General features: G+C 35.9%; 1 protein-coding gene across 6 annotated transcripts in view; it reads right to left on the bottom strand.

Moving 5' to 3' along the window:
• Positions 1-660: 660 nt before the first annotated feature.
• The window catches only part of SESTD1 (SEC14 and spectrin domain containing 1), a 48,610-nt gene continuing 25,909 nt past the window's right edge, over positions 661-23,361 (bottom strand). For all 6 annotated transcript variants that reach the window (XM_030277572.4, XM_030277569.4, XM_030277571.4 and 3 more), the window contains 13 exons: positions 21,475-21,588; positions 19,950-20,047; positions 19,569-19,624; positions 18,902-19,113; positions 15,136-15,258; positions 11,720-11,914; positions 10,985-11,099; positions 9,745-9,904; positions 7,074-7,155; positions 6,628-6,750; positions 5,554-5,745; positions 3,627-3,748; positions 661-1,405 (listed from right to left, as the gene is read on the bottom strand). In XM_030277572.4, coding sequence (XP_030133432.3) covers positions 1,276-1,405; positions 3,627-3,748; positions 5,554-5,745; positions 6,628-6,750; positions 7,074-7,155; positions 9,745-9,904; positions 10,985-11,099; positions 11,720-11,914; positions 15,136-15,258; positions 18,902-19,113; positions 19,569-19,624; positions 19,950-20,047; positions 21,475-21,588 — 1,722 coding nt within the window. In that variant the 3' untranslated portion in view covers positions 661-1,275. The remainder of the gene's footprint in view (positions 1,406-3,626; positions 3,749-5,553; positions 5,746-6,627; positions 6,751-7,073; positions 7,156-9,744; positions 9,905-10,984; positions 11,100-11,719; positions 11,915-15,135; positions 15,259-18,901; positions 19,114-19,568; positions 19,625-19,949; positions 20,048-21,474; positions 21,589-23,361) is intronic.

Here is a 23,361-nt window from a genome sequence, read left to right on the forward strand (position 1 = left end):
ATCAGAAAAATCTCTTTATAAACAAGGTCTGTAAAACTTCAGTTAGTTCTGTTTGTTCCACACAGAATACTCTAAAATGGTCAGATCCCACACCATCTTCCAAAAATATAATAATTGATGTATCCAGATTGCATTCTGAAGATTAAAAAGTTAACCAAGCCATGTACACTGCAGATTTGGTTTTAATCCAATTCCCTTCTCTGAATAAATTTCATTTTATTACTAATCTCATGGTTTTAAGTTATGAACCTCATGTTAATTTCTTTCATTACACAAAAACCTTTAACCGCAAAGGTACCAACAGGGATATTCACATTATTCAGGATTCTCCATTCAAAGGGAAACAAAGGACTTAGAAACAAAACACAGGAGACATGTACCAGTCTTACAAGGGAACAAAACTATGCTCAATGTAATACTGACTTATGCAAATACTATCTTACTTTTGTGGAAGTACTGCTACAAGGAAGAAAGAAAAAAATAGCCAGGACTTTCATATACATTAAATAATATTCAAGAGCAGTTCCCTTATAGCTACAATGTATCTCATAAGAAAAATTATACAGACTTTCTAAATATATTGGGGGAGTAATTATTTTTACTACCATTTATCTTAAAAATGTAACATAAATAATATTTGGAAATACAGACCAGAACAAATTTATCTTAGATTTTAAAAAGATGATTTTTATTAAGCACAAACAGCTTTTAATACATTATCAATACAAATAGGAAAACATCTGTTTAATGAATTTGATATATCAAAGATCTGATGGGCAGGTTGCATACTGGCACAATAAAAATGATTTTTTTTTAAAGTATTTCAAATTAAAATTACAGGGTTACCACAGTCTACACTGCAGGTACTTTCCTTACAGTCTAAAATTACTACATCACCTGGGCATGGGGGAAGCAAAGAACTAGTTTCATAATATGGAACTTCTAACACTTTAATTAGCACCACTCAAAGCTTGCATCAGCTGTCTAACTAAGAAACAGCTGACAGGTCAGGTAAAGCTTTACAGCAAATTTCAGTGCAAAGTTTACAGTTCCTTTTCATAAGATACTTGGAGTCTATGGTTTCATAGCATGTTAAATAATTATGGCTTGATAGATGTACAGTATTAAGATGCTGAGAACATCTATGAAAAAAATATGTGACTCGTAACAGCTGTGAAATGCATTTTAATATATTATACCAAATTCTGTAATATGCAAACAACATGCTGGATTACAAACTGAAGTCCTGTTATGAATTCATAGATAAGGTCAGTATTAGCTCTCTGGGGTAGTGGCTTCTGGTTGTCTCAGCTGCTGCTTTTTCAGGCTAACTAACTTCATCTTCTCCCTGATGTGTTCTGCTGCAGAAGCCATATCACTTGGGCTCCCAAAGTACTGCTCAGACCTAGAAAAAACCCAAACCACAATAAATTATATGTAGTAAGTAAGTCAGTACATGAATACACTTGTTAATTGCAGTAGAAAACACAAAGCACATAAGAAAAATAGCCACTTTTTCCTCTTGTCATTTAAAAGCCACCTTTAAAAAGCTTTGGAGACTTAGTGATGAAGACTCAACAGCAAATTTTTATGAAATTGTTACAAATACTCAATGAGCCTTTCATATCCAAAAGACACTCTTGACAGAAGTTCAAAGGTGGTGAGACACTTCTGGTCTAGTGAAATGTGCCCCAGCCCATGGCAGAGGGATTGGAACTGGATGATTTTTAATGTCCCTTCCAAACCAAACCAATCTGTGACTTGAACAGCAAAGCACTATTCTAGAAGCACAACTGGACGCCTCCCAACTCGCTTTCTTGCCTCCCTTCTCTGGGTCTCCCCCAAGTCCATCTGACAATTTTGCATACTGTGACAATCTATGATACCTGCCTATACATGAATTCTGAGTTTATAAAATTGTTGCATTATTGAAGGACTCTTCACATATTAAGTCAGCCACATGCTGTCAATTTATGCCATCTACCTCTCAAACTGAAAGGAACACATGGCTGTGTAATTCAGCTACAAAAAAGAACAGCTGAAATGTTAGGCAAACCACTAACCAAGCTGTCAGCAAAGGGAGGGTTTGAACAGAACACGTGTTTCAGAAGAACAGGTATTAAATCTAGTTGGAAATGGCAGTAGGACAAAGGACTTTCAGACAGGCAAAACTGGACAGAAAAGTTATTCTGTGCAGGAATAGACTCATTTTAGGAGGTAACTGGTCAGACTGCATAACTGCACATGGATCACAGCATTTCTTCATACACAGCAGAAGCCATGAGCAGGACACGGAGCAGTGACCTGAGCTTCCAAAAAGATACTGGTAAAGGTCTGAAGAGGTGAACAGATGAATGAAAATGCTTTCAACCATTTATGACATTTTGCATGTTCTTAAATCTCAAAGTATTTCTAATAATGAGCAAACCCTTTGCAAACTATTTGCTAAACACTTCAAAACCAGAATGCCAGGATGATGAGCAGGAGGTCCTGAGATACAGGACAACTACCACACCATTTTTGTGAAGGGGGATATTCAACACTCTACTGAAATGCCAGAGGGGTCAAAAATAATATTCAGGATTGAACAGTTGCTACTTTTATCAGGTTACTAGAATCTGCTATACAGAAGTTATACAAAAATACTTCAACAAACACTTCTTGATCTGGTTTTTGGTCAGTTTTTTTTTGTTTGTTTTGGATTTTTTTTCCACAGCTATAAAATTCTCCACTTTTTTCAAACACACTACTGAAAGAATAGTTAAAATCACTACTCATTCAGGCCTGGTCTCATCTTCATGATTAGCACTCTGTATTGAAGAAGCTGCACTGCAGAAGGCATATGGCATTTTGGAAATATGATGACAATAAATTTTCATGACCAGCTTCCTGCACCTGTGTTTTTCAGGTAGACTTCAGGTAACGCCTAATGCAGTTGCCTGATGTTATCTCGTAAGATTTCAGCTGCTAATTCGATATACTTATTTCAGACCTTTTTCATTATGGTGTGACATCCTACACACCAGAGACTTCCTCCATAGCTTGGCTGCAACTCACATACAAATTAACTACAAGCTCAGCATAACAATAGACATCATTGAACAGAGAGAACTGAGTTTCATTATGGCTGAGATTCCAAATTCAATTTGCTTTTGTAGCTCAAGAGAATAACCAGTTTACAGTTAATATGAATAATTCTCGAGGGAAGTACTGTTTTGTTTACCAAATAAATAAAATATTAATTTATCTTCAATATACTGGCTTAGATAGATAGAATTGCAAATAAATAATAGAAATCCTGTAATTCTCATCTGGTATCTTTTTTTCAGGGAGAAGAGACTGGGACTGGTCATTCTTCTGTTACTTCTGCATACTGCGCTAGTGCAAAGACTGCATAAATCTAATAATCATTCAGTGTGAAAAAGTCACTAGTTTAAAAAGGCAGTGATTTAATTCTTTCCCATTTTTTCATAGAAAGCAGACAGATCCTATTTCAAATTTTATAAAACAAACATACTCACTTTTCTATTTCAGCAATAAGCCTTCAGGATTCTTCTACATATGAGACTATTATACAATTTTACCAAAAGCATTATTCCAAAGGCATTAGAAACCATTCTACATACCCATCGGGATAAACTACAGGCACTGTTAGTCTGTCCAACAGTGATTTCCCAACTGCTTCAATTTCATCAAATTGATCCATTTCATTAAAAGCTTCAGGCTGCTCTGGACATTCCTGCAAAATCTGTTTAATAAAAGTAAGAAAATACAGAATAAAGTACACAAGGGATAGCATGTAGTTTTTTAAGTGCCATTAACTGTCAGAGTGAATGTTCTCTTGGCATTTCCACTGACACATTTACATGAGATCAACTGACATATATAATTCAAAAAAAGAAAATATCGATTAAGAAGACAGTTCAGGGCTACCAGTGTGTTGTATTAGAATGTTTTACATTACTTCTGAGAGGGAATAAAAAGTAGTCTTCCTAGACAATATTCCTGGAACAAATGTGAAATGCATAAAAATAGCGACTGACAACATTAAACATACAAGACAGTAATGTAAAATGGAAACACCATGGTCAATGAAGACTCCTCACAACAGGTTTCAAAACTAAAAACCATATCTGGCACAGAACAGGTAGGAATAAAAAAATCTGAACACAAGTCTTTCGAGATAGGATTGTAATCCAATACTAGCATTCAGTACTCTATTCTCTTCCACTTCTCACTCTGCCACTTCTTACTTTTTTCCAAAGCAGCATGGATATTAACGGTCTATTTTCCACACAGACTCATATGTCCAACAGTGAAAGGAGAATAAGGTTTTTGAACAAGAGCATTGTTTTGTCAGCCATTAATTTATTTTTCTTCACACTTAAGACTGCCTAAACCCAGGAATTAACTACTGCAATAATGAAAGAATGCTCATAATATGGACTGAGAGATTCCACTCTTCTAGGAGTTTATGAACTACTGAAATTTCATTTGGTATCAGTTAAATCTCTGGAAGCATAGATGATATATTTCTGCTTTTGTGAACCTCCATCAACTCCCAATGCCTGCAAATTCGACGTATCTTCCACTAATACAAATAAGAAATGAATAAAACCAAGGAACAAAAGAATCAACTCTGAATCCATGCTCTCTTTCAATGACAGAATTAATTTATTTTGCCATGTCCAAGATTTGGATTTTACTGCAGTTATATACAATTTTATTATCAATATTTGAAATACATACTCTAAACTGATTTTTTAAAACACACCACAAAAACCAAGCAGCTATGAACAAAAAGGTCCTGCTTCTCATGACCTACATTAAAGGACATTGTCTCAAATGTAAGCATTTGAAAGCTCTCAACATTTTTCCCCTTCAGCAAGCTGTTACTCAATAGCAACTAATCCTCATCACACTGTTGCTGACTGCTCATCCTCCACTGTGCTTTGTGCATCACTTGACTGGGTGCAGCAGTGAGACATTTGGTTATAGGAGTCAGAAAACCAGAAAACTTTCAGGAAGAAAGCATGTTCAAACCTCACCAGGAGCAAAATACGAGATGGAACAAGACAGCATGTGTGGAAATTAAAGTGGCATGAGCTGCCCTCATTTACAGTTTGGGAGAAGGTTATCCCATCCAAAATCCACACAGCTTAAAGGGCAATACACCTTTAACTCTCTAAAGAACTTAAATGACCTGATAGCTTTGTATCACACCTTGCACAAAGAAGTGTTCCTGGCTTGTAAGAATTACGGTCTTAAAAGACACAAAGAAATGCTTTATCATCAATATCAGAGTTCCCATTTGAAGAGTGCTGTTCTCATTTTTGTTAAGCAAGCCCTATACCAATACTGGTATATGAAAAATTATTACATTAAGTACTGAAGTTAATGGTTGCAAAAATATACATAAATTCTTCTTTCTGCCATTTAAAACAAAATATTTAGAAAGGGTAGATGTACACACTGACAACTTCATATTTCTTATATTTTGTTTGCCTGAACTCAGGTAAGAAATTGTTCTTCTTAATAAAACACAACACTCACCTTTTCAGCAGTAGAATGAAATGCAACAGCTGCTTCCAACCGGTGTACTCTTTCTTCAGAAGTCACTGTAAATTGTTTCCACACTCTGTTCAGCCTGGGCAGTGTGTCCCCTGAGGACCTTGAAGTGCATCGCAAGGACTGGCACAGGACCACCGTTGCCTGCAGTAACTGTCTCCCATAATCATAAGTACTCTAAAAATTGGACGGGAAGGGAGAGTAAGTGCATGTAAATACCCTGCACTTTACCTGGTAATTAAACAGCATCTTAAAGCAGGAACAGCAGGCAAGTTTATAGAAGCTCCACCATTCAGGTTCACAATGTACATTGAACTTATCTGGTCTACTAGAAAATGCTGATAAAGTAAGGACAAAATGGTAATGACCAAACAGTGCTTTCACTCTTAAAAAAAAAATCCAGTATCTGCTCCTGGCTAGTGCTCACACTGGCAAAAGAAGACAGCTTCCCAAGAATTCTGAATAGCTGTTTGAATCTTCCAAGGGATACTTGATATCCACTGCTGAGAGGACTGTCCCCCTGATCCCACTGGCACCATGTCTATGGTCAGCCAGCATCCAGGTGCCCTGAGGCACATCACTGTAACAGCAAATGACCCTCCTGTCATCATCAACTCTTACTCATCAAAAGAGAAAATCAGTTCCAGTGCAACAGGTGGAATTAGAAAACATCACATCTGTTAATTAACAAGTCTAAATTAGACACTCCTAAAAGCAGTAAATGACTGACAAAACATCTGACCAGATGCTTTGGCCCAGCTTGCCAAAAGTAATTTTAAAGACTGCTTGAGATATAAAAGCCAATGAACTTTGGTTGGTTGTTTACATTGCCTATGTGAAGGTTAACTAAGGTAGTGAACTGCAGCATCGCTGCTCTTGATGGAACTGTCACATCTCATTAGGCCCATCTTTAGCAATCAATTTCTTCACTCAGGCATTGGGGCAAACCAGTAAGACCAGTGACGGCTGTTCAATGACTGTCCATATAGATATTGAATCTGTTTAGGAGAGGATGTGAAACTGCACAAACCCCATACTGCTAAAAAATTCACATTTCACCTGTGCAACATCAACAAATTTTCGATGTTTCTCCAGTAAAACTTTTGTTTCTTGAGCATCATCTCCCAGTCGGATATGTGTCTTCAGCAGAGCGTCCAACAGTTCACTTAACCATTCTACTGCCTTAAAAACAAGTCAAAAAGAATAAAAAACAAATACATTAAAAAGAAATTAAACCAGAAGGGTGACATTAGTTCAGTACTAGCATATACTTTCGATACAGAAAAAAAGTTAAATGAGCTGTAACAAGCTGGTGGATCATGTATGCAATCCTCAAATATACTATTTGTAGACATTGCTATATCCTTTATTTTCACTGTACATATTCCCTAAATAAAACACATTTGTAAGTTGCAAAAAAAGTACTGTAAAACTACCAGCCCCCATAAATCAACCCAGTGGACTACAAAGATCAGAATGATAAAATTCTAGAGGTATTTCCATACCTGAGCAGCATCCTCCTCACATTTAAATAACTGCACCATCTGAAGCATCTTCAGTCGCCGCACATCCACCATATCCTCACACCTTAAACAGCACACAGAAAGATTCATCAGCACATGTACAGCAGACACAAAGCACTCTGACACTGACAACAATGTTTTCAGGTAAGAAACATTAAGATACAAGCACTCATGAAAAGGTGATCAAAGCTGCTTAGCTTGACCAAAATACCTCATGACACAGACAACAATACGAAACTTGCAATAAATAGAACTGAGCACTGCAAGTCACCAAAATGATGATCTGCAAGATTCCTGATATGGCTAAGCTGGAGGCAGTAACACCAGAGATAGCTACAAGGTCTTGAAGCAGCAACCCAGGTTCCTTACTTTGCTGCACTCGTAAGCTCTGCAAAACAGAGGCTTACGTGGCTAAGACAGACTTTAGCCTATCAAAATTCAGATGAAAGTGAGTTTCAACATGGCTTAATTCTGAATTATACTGTTTGTTGGGGCAATGTTTTCTTGATGCATACAATGAGGCTGTTTAAAAGATAATACATTTTTCCATTTTCTTTTTAACTGATTACAGAACCCTTATATGATGATGCCCTTTGCTTTACTTGTCAGGAAGCATTTCAAAATCTAATTGATATAAAAATCAATCCTAATTATCTTGTTCTGAGTTGAGCACAGTTTTCAGTTCTTTCTCCGGAATTCCAACAAAAGTGTTGAAAATTCTTCTCTTTCCACAATGAGACCTAAGCTAATACATCCAGCAGAATGCTTTCCACTTCAATTTCAGAGCCTACTAAATAGACAGCAAGACTCATGCTCCTGTTCAGTGCAAATGGAGAATTACTAATGTCAACAACAGTTGGCTTTATAAACAAATGCAAAAGACTGTGTGCATGATCTTTTCCAAACTGGTTACAAACACAAGCTCTTCCAAAGAACAGTTTGTTAGCATGCTGCATTTTGTTTCATGTCCTGCAATGCTCACAGAAAGGACATCAGCTGCTGCAAGAAAACAGTTTATGGGTTCCAAAATCATAAATAAAGCAGCAAAATGCCCCTAAAAATAAGCATTACAACAAATGTGTATGTAAATAGCAGGAAGCATTCAACAGAACTTGGAAAAAAAGTAAAATTAAATGTCACAAAAAATACTATTACATGCTACTGAGAGATATTTAGTCCTTTTACTTTTTTGTCTCTCGTCCAGGCTAAATAACCTTGTTTAATCATTCCCAATCTGAAAGCTGCTTCATACCTTTGTCTGAAAACATTATTGATGTTTTAGTCCTCTGACTTCCCACAATTCTATAACCCTTCTGAGAACACGGACCAGAATTGTCTAACACAAACAGAAATCAACTACCAGTCTATACAGTGACACAATGACATTCTTCTTTCAGTTTTTTATTCCTTTCCTAATAATTCTTGGCATTCTACTTGCTTGTCCCTGTGTGCTTGAAACACTAAAGCAATTTCTGCAAGTTTTCCAGTATTTATCTTTGAGTTCACAGCTGATTCAGAGACCATTACTGTGTCTACAAAGTCTGTCTTTCTCCCATGCACATCTCTTTTCTCACTGTGGAACTCCATCTGCCATTTTACTGCACAGTGACACGTCCTCTGTAGCTTTTTGCAGCTGGTCCTCTAAACACAAGTATTGCTTAAATTAATAGCATTCAGAGGGCAGACTTAGAACAGCATTTTCTCTAAGCACTACCAAAACACATAGCTCCTAACACTAAGCTCCCTAAGAAAACAATTTAAGAATACTGGAATTAATTTGTAATATGGGCAATTTGATGCTCACTAGACTTGCTGCTGCCCAGAGGCACCTCTCTGCTCATCAGACCTTTTCTATGGACAGTATTACATTGTCTCAGGGCTTCCAGCAGTAATACTGGCCATAGCATCTAATTCTTTCACACTATTGAGTAGAAAAAAAAGGCAGTACTACAGAAAATTCAGTACTACTACATCTTTAATTATAAATAATCAAATTTTGAAGGAAGATGATGACCGGCAAAATCCATCCTTCTTTTAAATTCAGCTCCCTCCAACATTTTTCCCAACCTCATCCCCCACTCTGTACGATTTTCCAAAACTCAAACCCCATGTCCTGAGATGACTGTACAGTACTGTATCCCATCATCTGCTCTTTTGAAATCTGTGCCTCCATTTTGTACCCTCACCTTATTTGTCTTCCTATCTTCAGGAATGAAAACACCATATGCAAAGGACAGAACTTGTAATGAAGAAGATAAACAAGGCTGGTTATTATGTAATTTTACACCCATCACCACTACTGTAATTATATTATACTCCCATCTCAAACTGCTAACATATAAGACACCTCTTGCATATTTTCATAACGCCATCTAAAAGGAATGTCTCACTTCGGAGTGTTTACAAGGACAGGAAAGCATTCAAGTACTCCATCTAGTACCAAAATATAAAAAGTGCTTGTTTTTAGAAATACACTACAACAGATTAGTCAGGGAAGTTTCTGTCCCATTCAAATTACTACAAATATAAATGACAGTTGTAATACATCCCTTAACTGAACATAAAATAAAATGGGTTCTTTTCAACAAACTAAATTGTACAAAGTGACTTGTTAACACACAAAATTCTTAATGATTCGAATTGTTGTTCTTACCTTTGTTTTCTTAGCTGCATATCTTCCATCACTCCTTGGATATGGTCCACATTTTCTTTGTTCTCAATGGTCACATCTTTCCCATAGGCCCATGATGCCTGGTTAGATATCTGATCAAGAAGACTTTGACCTTTCTCACGCAAGCCCTGCAAGCCTAAGTCTAATAAGAAAAAGGGAATAAAAAGGTCAGTGATCACTCAAGAGTTTTGGTGGGTTTTTATCTCAATGGAGAGGGAAAATACAACAGAATCATACATGAATGAAGACTGGAACCTGGAAAATGAAAAGGACATGACTATGTCCTTCACTGCCCTTTCCAACTCCCATCTGAGTGAGCCATTTGTCTGTATGAACAAAGAATTAGGCTTTGGTATTTTATGACCTAGCAGATAATAAGAAAAAGAATAAAAGTTGACAGCATGTCAGCTTTTCAGCATATACACAGCTAATTAATGTCTTTCATCCACATAATTATATAATTCCTAAAATATTTATCACTGCTAAGCAGTTGTACCTAAGTGTTCTTCCACTGCTGACAGAAGTTACTATTTTATAATACATCTGATATGGCTGACATAATTTTCTACACTGAAATTTGTCAACCCTTGGGATCTGCTGTTACATCTCTTATTTGGCAGCTCTATTATCTGTTTTCCTGAAGGAATATCTCATTTATACATCAAACTGTTATACTGCAATCATACCTACTTCTACCATAAATTGTTTTTCTTTGCAGCTCTTTCTCCCACAACTTAATGAACAAGCTGATCACTGCAGACTCCTTCCAACTGAAATAATTCCATATGCTTGACAGTGTAACAACCTTCAACGTGCCATTTACTAACATATGCATTCAAAGTTACTGCAAAACACCCAGTACAAGCATTCTGAAACTGAGTGGATAAAACCTGAATCACCAAGGAATCAGTTCTGGAGACAAAAAGATCATCTAAGCATAATGGCATATAATAAATATATATATATATAGATATATCTTAGATCTAAAACATTTAAAAGATAACCGTTCCAGATCAGCTCCCCAGACAAAACTATTACACAGCAGATGGCATCAGGCAACCCAAAGTAGCTCAGTGGAACATTACATAGTGAGGAGTCAGAAGTTGTAAGATCTTTTCCCCCTGCTTTTTTGGTGATTTTTAAAAAAGGGATTACTCTTTCTTCCCCCTGTAATGGACTCATTAGAATGTGTGTGTCTGAAATGCAGAAATATCTTGCTTACCAACACTTTTCAATTTTTCTTCCAGTAGTTTCAATGTTTGTTGAATTGATGCTCCATCTGCTGGTGCTACATCCACACACAACATTCCTAGTAAACCATCCAATTGCTGAGACAACTAAAATGTAAGAACATAAATGCTGACATTTAAAAAGAAGTTTGAGCTTCAGATGGTTGAGTCTACAATATTCTAAATGTTTGGAAATTTGTCATTTTCAAATTTCTCTTTGCAGCTACAGGAAATGAATGCCAAGATGAAAGATAAATGACCCATCTGCCTTGTAGAAATCCAAGAGCATACATCTCTAAATGGTGGGAGAGTAGAAGCCAATATTCTACTTGTTTTTAAGAAAAATATAGGATATGAACATGCCATTTCACAAAAAGAAACTATGAAAAGTACAACAAATTCCAGTCCAATCAATGCATATGCCTCTAAATAAAAAAAAAAAAAAAAAAAAAAAGAGGGGCAAAAAAGTAACTTTTCAACTAGTAACCTTTTTATTTCAAATACTGCTGAAATCTAAGACATATTACAAAGTACTTCCCTCCTAAAACAAGGGGGAGCCAATTTTCTCAGTGATTCAATTACAGTAAATGATGACTTACAGCATTTTCCAAGTGACATTATATTTCCTCTCATCTCCCTGAATATTTTTCCAATGTATTCAACATTTACAATACTAAAGCACTAATTTGTTGACAGTGACTTAAAAAAAATTAAAAAGAAACACTTACATCCTGGGCAACACTGTGGAATTCAAGTGCTGCTTGCAACAGGTTCTGCCTGAATTCCAGCTGACTGGCCTGCCTGTAACACACATCACTCAGCTGTTGCTGCAATGCTTTCAATTCCACAAGGTCCTCCTCATCCCCTGCATTTAGAAGAGCTGCTATCTGCTGATTAAGCTCAACATAAACAGCAAACCACTCCTAGAAACACAAGAAGATGAAAAATTAAAAATGCCAAATACAATTTTATTTTTCTTAAATGGTATACATCCAACTGCAGGCTAATAAATACTCAGATTGAAAAAATGAGGTTATTACAGATTGCACTATTTCACAGAGGAAAAAATATTTCTGATTTCAAATCAACTCTCAATAAAGTGCTTAGTAGATGTTAATACACACGTTATAGTATAAGAAATTTAGTGCAGAAAGACAGGAAGAGTTCAATGCATGGCTCCTAGTCCCAAGCACAAACTTCCACCAAAAAAGGAATTTCACCATTTTAAAACAAATTTCTACTGCTTAAATGTCTGTACTGGTCTACTGAAACAAAAGATCATTTCTGCCAAGTGATCTGCTCTTTTAAAAAGCTGTTCACAGGACAATCCAGGTGTTATGTTCAGTGACATGATTAAAACTAGCAATTAATTTCCTTAAAATATTTAGAAAAATACTGCTGTTGACAAAGTGGAAGTAATCTCTATCTTCTGAACAAAGGAAAGTCCATGCACAGAAACTTCAAAATGATCCTTGTTACTTATTTAAGGAAAGCTTTATACTATTTAATTCAAAATGTGCAGATTTGTTGTTCACATGGCTTGATTACTGAATACATACACAAGATTTAGTTATGTTGTCCTGTTGGTGTATTTGCAGAGGAAAATAGTTCAAGTATTTAACAATTTGGTGAGATATAAAAACAGCTTGATGCATCCAGATCACATTCACATCTTGCATGACTGAGATGCCTGTAAAGCAAAATGTGTTTGCTCTAATTTTGACCTTGAATGTCCTATGCATTTCTATGGAACAGCACCATCTAATGGTCTACAATATTTGATTTAATTTGTATTCTTGTCTTGCTCCTATCGGGATGTTTAGAATTTTGTAAATTATGTCTTCAGCTTTTGCATCATTTATTTATAAATCATGCAAAACAGAGTAGAAATATCCATATTGTGAATTTTTTTCTTTTTTCCCAAAGCTGTCTCTACCATCTGCTCACAGAAAAAAAGAGAGCAGGAAAAGAGCAAGAAGGGAAATAAAGAGAAAGTAATGAAAAAGTTAAATTAGCAATCAGTCAAATGTTTAAGAGCAGAAAAAATTTCTCATCTGTCCCAAAATGGGCAACTAAGATGACATAATGTGAAAACATCTTCTTTTGTGTCATATGTACTATAGATACACAGATTCAGCATAATCAGTTCACAGAAATAGCTCTTCAATACTGAGCATACAAATCCAGCTAAATGTGGCATATAAACTACAATATGAGAAGTAAAAAACAATTAGATTAATATGTTTAGGGCTTTTGGGTTTTGTTTCTTTTTTTTCAGTTTTAATTTTAGCATTAAAGTAAGTAAGAGTTGCAGTAATTTATTTTGATCAAGCTGTCAGTAAAATTACGATACCAGCAAAAAAGTGTGTTTCTCATCTTTTTCATGGGAGAACTTGGACACAGTTTTATGTGACAGCTCAAACCCATGGAGCAAAGACCTGCTCAAAAACAACAGTTCCAGTGTATTGCTCATTAATAAAACTATCAGAGAATTAAAACCCTCCCAAAATCCAACCACCCTCTCCCCACAAAAATCCAAACAAAAACGCACCCTACGGAAATTATTTTTGTCACTTCAGAGTAAATTGAAGTAAAAAAGTATCTTCAAAACAAATCAAACATTTTTACAAGTCTCTTCAAAACACTATATCAATATTAAACAGAAGGTGATGAAAAAAAGCAAGCATACAAACTGTCAATTCAATTCTTAGGAGAGAAAAGACAGGAAAACAAGGAAAGAGGAAGCATACACTAAAAATCAAAGGAAAAGGCAAAGCACACTTTTCTAGTGCTGTTGACAATTATTTTAATCTCTGAACAGGCATCCAAATATAAGGTAGGACAGTGGTCTTCCAATTAATTCTTTTGATATAAAATAAAATATTTTTTCTGACTCTTGTTTCTGCAAACTCCTGCCAGCACCTGAGAACCAAGCTGTGTTCTACGCTGCCAGTGCTTAGCACACTGTAGGGCAGCCTGCAAACTTCAGTGGGATTTCAATGATTTCAAGGACTGCTTTTACCCCCAAACTAAATCACAGTTCCCTGTTACAAATATCCAAGTGAAAACAAAGTATGTTCAGTCTCGTTTTCTTTTTTCAATATGAAATACCAATATAACTAAAAGACACTGAAATTTACTTTTGTCAATGAAATAGGTAGTCTAGGGTATTTGTGGGTTTTTTTTTTCCCTTTCCAATTAGGATTTAAACTGCATGATGTTTTACACTTCAGAAGATACTGATTTCCACAATGCTTGAAGAGCTTAAAGCAAAGACAAGACAGAGGAGATGGGATTTACTTAACCTAACAAGAACACCTACACTGCTGCATCCAGCAAGGAAACCATACTCACTGAAAATTCTACTGAGAATTAGTGTTGTCTAGGGTGCTGTGTTTCTCAGACTAAAGGTTTGGGGGTTCATTTCCCCCTTAAATTACATCTGAAAAACTATAACCCAGTGACTGTTGTTGTTGTGGCTGCAAACAGAACTTAGGAAAAGTGGACAGAGTTGCCATGTCTACATCAACGAAAGTCAGAAAAGATGAACAGAACTGTGAGCAAAACTCCCTTTGGGAGCACTGAATATTCATAACCTCATTATAGTTAATCATCTGATGGAAAGACAAAATTCTATTGACGCTTAGGAAGTATTCAAAATTAGGAGCAAAGACATCAAGTTAGTGTAGTTACAAAATAGCATCCTCATGATTTCACTATGAACATAAAGTCTTGATCAATTAAAGCCTTAAGCCAGTTTCAGCTACTGCTAAGTGTTGTCTAATAGAAACAAAAACATGGAGTTATTCACCTGACAAGTGCAGGACTTGTCAGACATTTTGGCAGAGAGGAGAAAGTAAATTTATTCCTTCTACTCTACATGAAAATTTAAGAACTGCTTTAACATACTAAACCCAAGAAAAATCACAGATAGAAATCTGTATTTTTCTACAATGGAAAAAAAATAAAATGCAAATATATATAAAATATGACCATATTAGATCCTGCTCAGGTAATTTCCTCTGTAACTCAGAAAATCATGCACTATCCAAAATTCCTAGATACTCATAACCAAAATACATTGCTCATAACGACATGTATTTAGAATTATTTTGATACTTGAAAAGGGTATAGGAAATCTCACACTGTGCTGACTCTCAATCTCTTCATGCTTCTGTTGCAAAGCTTGTGAAGCTCTAATGGAATCTCCTATTCCCCACTGGGTTCTTAGCTGTTCTGATCCAGGTCCTTCAAGCCAATTGACAACCTGTCAGTATGACAAAAATGAGAAAAATAAAGTAGCAAATCAATTATACAAAAACTGGTATAAGCAGAATTTTGTAACACAAGCAGAAATTTAAATAAACCATATGTTTATGAAAAAAACAGATCTTTTTCAGCTTTGTAAAAATCTTGTTATTGAATCCATTCACATCCTTCAAAGTTTTAAGTAGAAACTACATTTAGTTAACCTTAGCCTGTCAGCTCTGTGCAAACAGGTCGTAGCTATGACAAGATTTTTCAAACAGACAATTGTCACTTCATATCTCTTGTCAATAAAAGAGCTCAAAACACAATAATAACAGATGTCTTGTGTTCAAACCAGATTATTTTTTGCCCAAGTCATTACAATGCACGGTTGTATTCAACCTCACACCTGAGAGCTTTCTCCTTTTTTTGCTGAATAAACTAACACAAGTACAGGATACATACCTGTTCCAAAATTAAACTTACATATCAACTCGTTCTAGTCAAATAACAGAAACCTGTAACTGAGTTTATGTGGCCACATCTCATGAAATTTGTCTTTGCAGAGTGACAGCAACACAACTTTGGACTACAGTATTGGATTTCTTTTATTATTATTTTGAAACTATTTTTTGATGTAGCTATTATTCAAAGCAAAGCAGAATGTCTTAAATTCTGGTTTCCTTACACAAATTTGAATTATCAGACGATATCTATGGAAAAATTTCCTGATAAATTTTTAAATATCTGGGAAACAGAGATAGCTGCAATGAAACCAAGCGCAGAAGTCACTTATTACTGGAGTCCTGAAGTAAGGAAATGCAGGAATACCTCTAGATTTTGAACCTTAATAAAAAGGCATAGGAAGCCAGCTTCCTGTCTTTAATGTTTGTTTTGTTTAAACATCAATCATAAGACAGCTTCACACAGACTTTTAGGAAACAGAATACAATACACAATGTAACCCCAGAACCATGAAGACAAATGAAACAGGGTTAATTGGACCGTTTCCCCAGTGCTGCTAGACTGCACTGCAACAGCAATCAAGAACAATCATTACAGAAGGCTACTCAATTCACTCCATCTCTGAGTCATTACGTGTCTGCCTTCCCACTGCCCATTTTTGCCCCATGCCAAAGCACCATTTCAGAGCATATATTCATTGCTCCAAAAGCATTCTGAGTCTTCCCTGCTTTTATCATTTCTAGGACAAATTAAGACTCAACAGTTGCAGGTTCTTTTTGTTTAAAGAGAAACTTCCTGTTGTACTCAGCACCTCTGCACAGCTGTTACGGGTTAAATATGGAACTGACCTAGAAATGAAGGGACCCAGATGTCCCCCTCTAAGGTCAGAGTGGCCTGGAAAACTTACACATGGAAATGACAGTTCTCATGCAAGCCTGAAGCAATGGACAAAGCTACTGCTCAGCAGTTGCCCTCTCTGGCCAAGACCACCTCCCCATTACAAGTCTGCAGCAACTACTGCATTGACTCTGCAGCTGCTTAAGCCAACACATGGCTGCTCTTGTGACAGATGCTTAAACTGAGAAGGGAAGAGTTACTAGAATGCATGCAGAAAAATGTGATGTAATTTTCATAAAATAAAGTTTAAAATCATTAATGACAAGACTACTGCAAGAGGTCACATTATTTTTGTGAATTAAGATTAGAAAAACAATAATTAACACTTCTGCCTAAGGAGGGACAAAGCCAAAATTTATCCTAATCTACACAGTTACAACAATAAGTAGCATTTAGAAAAACTGCTTATTACAAAACATTTGACAATTATTGCAGCCTTTACATTACAAAATTAAAGACAAAGGAGAGGAAAATAAAACCATGGAACAGAAGCAAAAGGGGTGATTCAAAAGAGAGGGTAGGATACTGAAGGCATAAGGGAGAGAATTGGTTTTGGATAAGAGGGCTTTGAGATAGGAGTAAGAACTAAGCACATCACAGTAAGGAGAAGCAAAAAATAGTGAAATTGAAACAGGAACACAAAAGCAATCCAGGAGTGGTTAGCAATATAAGATGGTACAAAAATAATAAAATATGAATCTAACTGTAAAGAAAGCTAGCAGAAGATCAAAACACACACAAAAAAAACACCCAACAGCAGCACAAGGGAAAAACATCCACTCTAATTAAAGTACTGCAAGTACTGTTATATGGCAACTTCTGTTTATTTTGTCAAAATAAATTCCACGGCACTTTGCCTCTATCGGCTTCCTTCTGCACATCATTAGCTTCCTATTTTTAGCCTTTAACTCTATTAGCCTAATTTTTTGCTGTAAATCCAAAGGAAACAAAATAATTTCCTAGATTTAGTAAGTTTTTCTCAAATATTTGTATGCCATTTAGAAAGCTTTTAAATACACTTAAAAAAAACCTGATTCATTTGGCAAAAGAGCAAAGCACATTCTTCCTGTGTACTGAAACTCAGTTCACTTGTCAGGTAACAACATCTGTAGTGCACACACAGCAAACACGTAACTATTTCTATACAAATATTGCAAAATGAGGCTGAGTAATTGTAAACTATTCTATTTAAATGCATTAGCAAGGTCAGTTTGCCAAAGTACAATAAAAATCACATCTTGTTTAACCACTAAAACACAGGAAAAGAAGCTTCACCTGATTATATCCACAGCTGTGCTGATATGCTTTATGTAGAATTATATTAATATTTCATATATTTTTAATACTTCCAGCTCAATATATCAACAAATGACATCTGCTTTTTAGATTTTTTTTACAGTAATCGAATTACTATAGAAATTAAAATTATCTCCTTGGTAGATTTCTATTTTCAATTCTAGACATCACAAAATTGATTAGTTTTTCATTTTTACTCATATCTACAATGCTGGAAAGTCCAAGTACTTGACACGCACGCCCCTCATGCATTAGAAATGCCAATGTTGAAAGGTTAAAAGCAATTATCTATTCAATTTTCTGCATATTTCAACTATACAGAATCTAAAAAATACACATATCAAATTTCAAGTGATAAACACAAGATGAATAAATTAACTCAATTTCCTTGATTTTCTCTACTGAGACTCTGCTGTGAAAATGTTGAAAGTGCTAATTACATGGCTGTTTCCAAAGGACCAAGTGAGTTTATCATGACCTTTAATAACATGCAATTGATTAGGAAGTTTATATTCATTCTTGTCAGGGTGTTCCTGAAATACAGACCGTTTAAGCACTTCAGCTTAGTTTAAATTGCCAAGCATCAGACAAATAAAGGAATAAATAATGGCTTATCTTCAGTAACGGACACTTTAAATAATGTGAGCAGGGGAAAGTTTTCAACTCTCAAGTAAAGCTGATGCTCAATCAAAGGCGTCCTCTCTATGCCAGCAGGGCAGGCATTTGCAGCTCGAACAATGCAGCCATGCACTGCCACAGTGCCCAGAAAAGGGACAGCCCCAAAGCAAGAGAGCAGATTTATAGCAACCTTCACGTATCAGAATAGCCTTTGGAAAGTCACCGTGGCAGCCACAATGTAAAGCACTGTGTGACACCAGCACACTGAGATTTGTGAAGTGACAGGAGGCATGACGGTCTCCCCTTCTGATTTTTGCAGAAAAATCAGTCTGAGACTTGTGCTCAAAACTCCACCTCACTGCATTTGAGAAGACACTGAAGCTTACCTGCATTACCTTCTGCTGAATCTCCTCTAGCTGTGTGCGCTTGCTTCGCTGCCTACAAACCTCCTGGTAGCGGGTGTACTGCTCCCTGAGGGAGTCCAGCAGCTTCATCACCTGCGGCTGCGCCAGCAGCTCGTCGTCCATCGGCGACCAGGAGACCCCCCCGTCAGATCCATTGAACCGGCGCTGCTGTAGCTCAGAGAGCAGCTCGTGACCTTCAAGAATACACAGAATGATGTGGTTAACCTAAATTCAAAGAAAAAACCCATAAAAATAAGTAGTAAGATTGCCCGCTTTTAAACCACCAGCAGTGCCTTTCTGCTGCAAAATGCTTCCTGTATTGTAACCATTTGGGGGCTACTGAGATGAATTCATTCTATAAGGCAAATATATTAACATCAGCAAGAAACGAAGCATTCCCAAAATTAAACATAACATTTATGGTAATATTGTAAAGATGTTAGTGGTATTATAGAAAAAGTACTTAAAAAGACATGTTTGGAGTTCTTCCATTTCTTAGCATCACTTTTTTAAACCCAAAGATTACAGAAGTCAATAAGCTTGTTACACTGGCCAAGATAACAACTGTGCCATCTGTGCTTCCACTTGGGTCCTAAAATGAATTATGTCACTTTACTGACCAACATTCTAATTTTTTGACTTACTATACCTGTCTGCAATACTGTCTCAGGATCAACTGATGGAAGGAAGTTCATATCTATTGATCTTTGAAAAAAAAAACAAACACATTATTAAAATTTGTATTATAATAGCACTAAAAACTTCAGCTAAGGCTGGAACTACCTAAGGGTCTTAAAAGACTAGGGTTTTTTCTCAGTGAAGACCTTACTTTTTTAACTCATTAAATCAAAACACAAGTGGAGGTTCATATAATCAGTTGAATGAGTGTCCATCTACACACTCACTTACTTTGTAGTCTACATTATAGAGGTGTAGAATTTCTTTACACATTTCAAGGTATTTAAGTGTATCATTTTTAAAGTATTTTTCTGAAATTCAAATGAAATTTTATAATCCAAAAGTCACATACCTCTCTCTCTCTTGTTGAGTTCCTTTATCACTTCCATTGTTAATTAGCGCAAGCTCATCCAGTAAAGACGTTGATTCTTTAGTGAACTTTTCAAATACCTAAATAAGAAGGTTTTAATTTAAGAAATAATTTTAGCTAGCTGAAGGCATCAGTGGAAGTTTATTTTCAGTAGTTCCATTAGTATACTTCAGTCTCTATACAATGTAATTATTTCCCAGCATTCAGAGGGTAGGGAGGAAACAACAGAAAACAAACACTTAAGAGCACTAAGATTCCTTAGGGAGAAAGTAAATATTATACTGAATATAATGAATACTGAAAAAAAAATTGAGATATCTGCAAAACCTGTAAGATCTTAGGGATATATTTATTCTACAATTTCATTTAAACTTTTAATAATGCTAGAGAATCAAGGCATGTTACACAACTAGTGGCCAGCTTACTTGGAAGGATTAAAATAATTTTGTAAAGATTCCAGCTTCTAATCACTATTAAAATGGACATATTGTAATAAATAACTAAAATAAAAGAAAAATGTATTATATTATACAGAAAGATTATATAGAATAAAATAACCTCATCAGTTTCATTGAACTCAGGGCCCTCTGATCTCAGATAACACCTGGACAGTCAAGACACTGTGCAGTGTTCAGACAATTCCTCTGTACCTGACTTCTGAGGGCTGGTTTTGCTTTTTAAAAGAACTGAGCGTAACTGGGTGTCTTATGCACAGTAACTTCCAGGTATTTTTGCTGTTATTGAATTATTAATCAATAGCTTGCCAATGAACTTTCCTTAACTTCTCTAGGACTACTTGAAATTTGAGAGGAAAGCAGGTGCAGTTGCAAGAAACATGGAGATCCCACATGGAGCCACACATTTTAAGAATAGATTACACAGGAAGGGAACATGCTGTGTAAATGAAGATTAAACATTGTTTTGAAAATTCTATTTAAATAACTGAAAAGCAAGTATCAATGAAGAAAAAATATAAAACATTCTGGAGAGCTATGCACACCGACAGTTGCTTAAAAAATTTTTGCTGATTAATAATTAAAGGGTATAGTTGCTCCTGGACATTTACTGCTTATTGGTCTGCTGGGGAAACTGCACTGACAACAAATGTTTTGGTGTAGGACAGCTTAAAACCACAGGAACAAAGACCTAAGTGATAACCCAGGAGGATCTGCAGAGTCCAGGTATTTTTTGCTTGTTTTGATCTTCTTCTACAGCAGCCAATTTCCCCTTATAGCAACTATACCATATACTCAGGGTCTTCTAGAGTTAGTGTTACTAAAAGAGCTTCATTAAGGAACTGGTTGTTCAAAAAATTGATGACATTAGCTTTGTCACCCCTTGAGTAAAGGCAGTGTTACTTATCACAAGACTATTCTTGTAAATGAACTGCACAACTATAAATGTGACCATTTCCTACACACTCTGCAGTTCCTACATGAATAAAAATTTCAGGGGTCAAGAAGGAGACATTAAAAAACCCCCAAACCCCAAAACACAGATGACTAACCAGCCTTTTATTCAACCAATCCATGTGATCATAGGTGAGAGTTCCTCCAAAATCTTCTGTTAGTTGGCACGGTTCTATATATCGTGTCAGCTTGTTAGCAGATACTAAAATAACCTGCAACAATAAAAGAGGTCACTTGTAGGTAATGCTCATACTTTCCTTAAGTATCTGAGAAGTGTGCCTAGAAATACTGAGCAGATCTTTCTGTGATTCAGATTTCACTGCTAAATGTTTAAATGAATTATGGGTCTTTGCAATTAATGTGGGCCTCAACAAGACAAGAAATTCTGACATGCACTGTATGCCTCATGCATAATCTTTTAAGTGCATCACCTCTAGCACCTTAGTGGGAAAAAGCAATGTGTTCCCTGCATATCTGTTTTCCTGCTGGGAGCTGATTCTTTGTCATTAAGTCATATACCACATGATCTATTTCTAATGAATATAGTAGCAGGCTATCATACCGCAAAGCACTTGGTATTTTTACCACTCTCTGGCAATACTTTCAGTCCCAGAGACGAATTTGTGCCATAAAAGTTAAGTGCCTGCATTTACTGTGAAAATATGCTCAGCAAAAGCTGGATCAATCATACTCTTTCCATGAGTAGTCAAAAACTCAAATCTTAGTATGCTTAAAAGCCTGAGTCATTTACCCAGGAGACAAATCTAGCTCATCAGCTCTGTCAGGGCATACAGGAAAACACAGGTCCACTGCTAGGTGGAAAACTAAATTCTTGCCTTCATTTCTGCATTCTAGAGGCTCCTGAATGAGCCTTATTCATATAAGCCCAAACCAAAAGTTGGCAGCACAGCTTGCTTTGATGAATGATATGCTAAGCCTGGAATAACTCCTGTGGAAAAAAAACCCAAAACAACATCTCTATTGAAGCAGACATATTGGGAATATAAAACAAGAAACAAAAGAAAAAAATCAAAGAAAATTTCTATAACCCATCAAATCATCCACATACTTTTGCAGGGCACAAGAATATGTGGAGAGCTAACTAAAGAGAGACTTCTATTCCAGTTCCATTTCCCTGCAGATACTGAAACTACAGAATTCAGAGTGGCTCCAAACAAATGGTCTATTATTGCAGAGGAAAGCCTTTCAACAACATCCAAATACACACTATTGCCCTGTACTCTCAATGGTACATGGCTGCTGTAAATGGAATTGGCTAGCAGTTTCTTTAGGTAATGCCAGTAACCAGCCCAAACCCCAGAAAATTCTACATCCAAGAAAGGAGAAAAAAAAAAAGCATTTGTTCTTCCTTCTTTTGGCACCCTTAATAGTTTAGGTAATTTTTAACATTAATCTCTGTAAGTTCATCAAAAAAAGAAAACTAATTTTGGTATGGACATTGGTATGGGAGCTAAAGCAAACAGGGCAGCTGGTTCTTGTTACTCAAGTATAAGTTCTGAAAAGACCCAAATAGCCTGACAAAATAGATGGACTGCACTGAGACCACTTATTTCAGATTTTTTTTAACTGAGATCCTTCAGGAAAGACAGTGGGCAAGGGATAGCCCTCAAACTCCCACTAGGGAGATGTTTTTTTAAAATAAAAAAAAATCTGAAACAGCAAAGCCTGCACAAAAAAAAAATATTTTAGCCATATGAAAAAATAATCTTCTGACAAAAAATAAACACCCAGAAAAGAGACTTGGTCAAAACCCAAATTTTCTACATCTAATTAGAAAAACTCTGAAAAATAAAACTTCCACCTCATTAGTAAATCCTATTGTAACTTAAAGCATTACTCCCAAACCCATTCATTCTCTAGGTTTCTCATTTAAAAAGCACTTCTTTCTTAAACTGTTTCTTGACTGTTCACTGAGCTAGCTGCTAAAATCCTGTGTGAACTTTTCACAATATAAACAAATATTT

This window comes from Taeniopygia guttata, chromosome 7, assembly GCF_048771995.1.
Source record: "Taeniopygia guttata chromosome 7, bTaeGut7.mat, whole genome shotgun sequence".
NCBI lineage: Eukaryota > Metazoa > Chordata > Aves > Passeriformes > Estrildidae > Taeniopygia > Taeniopygia guttata.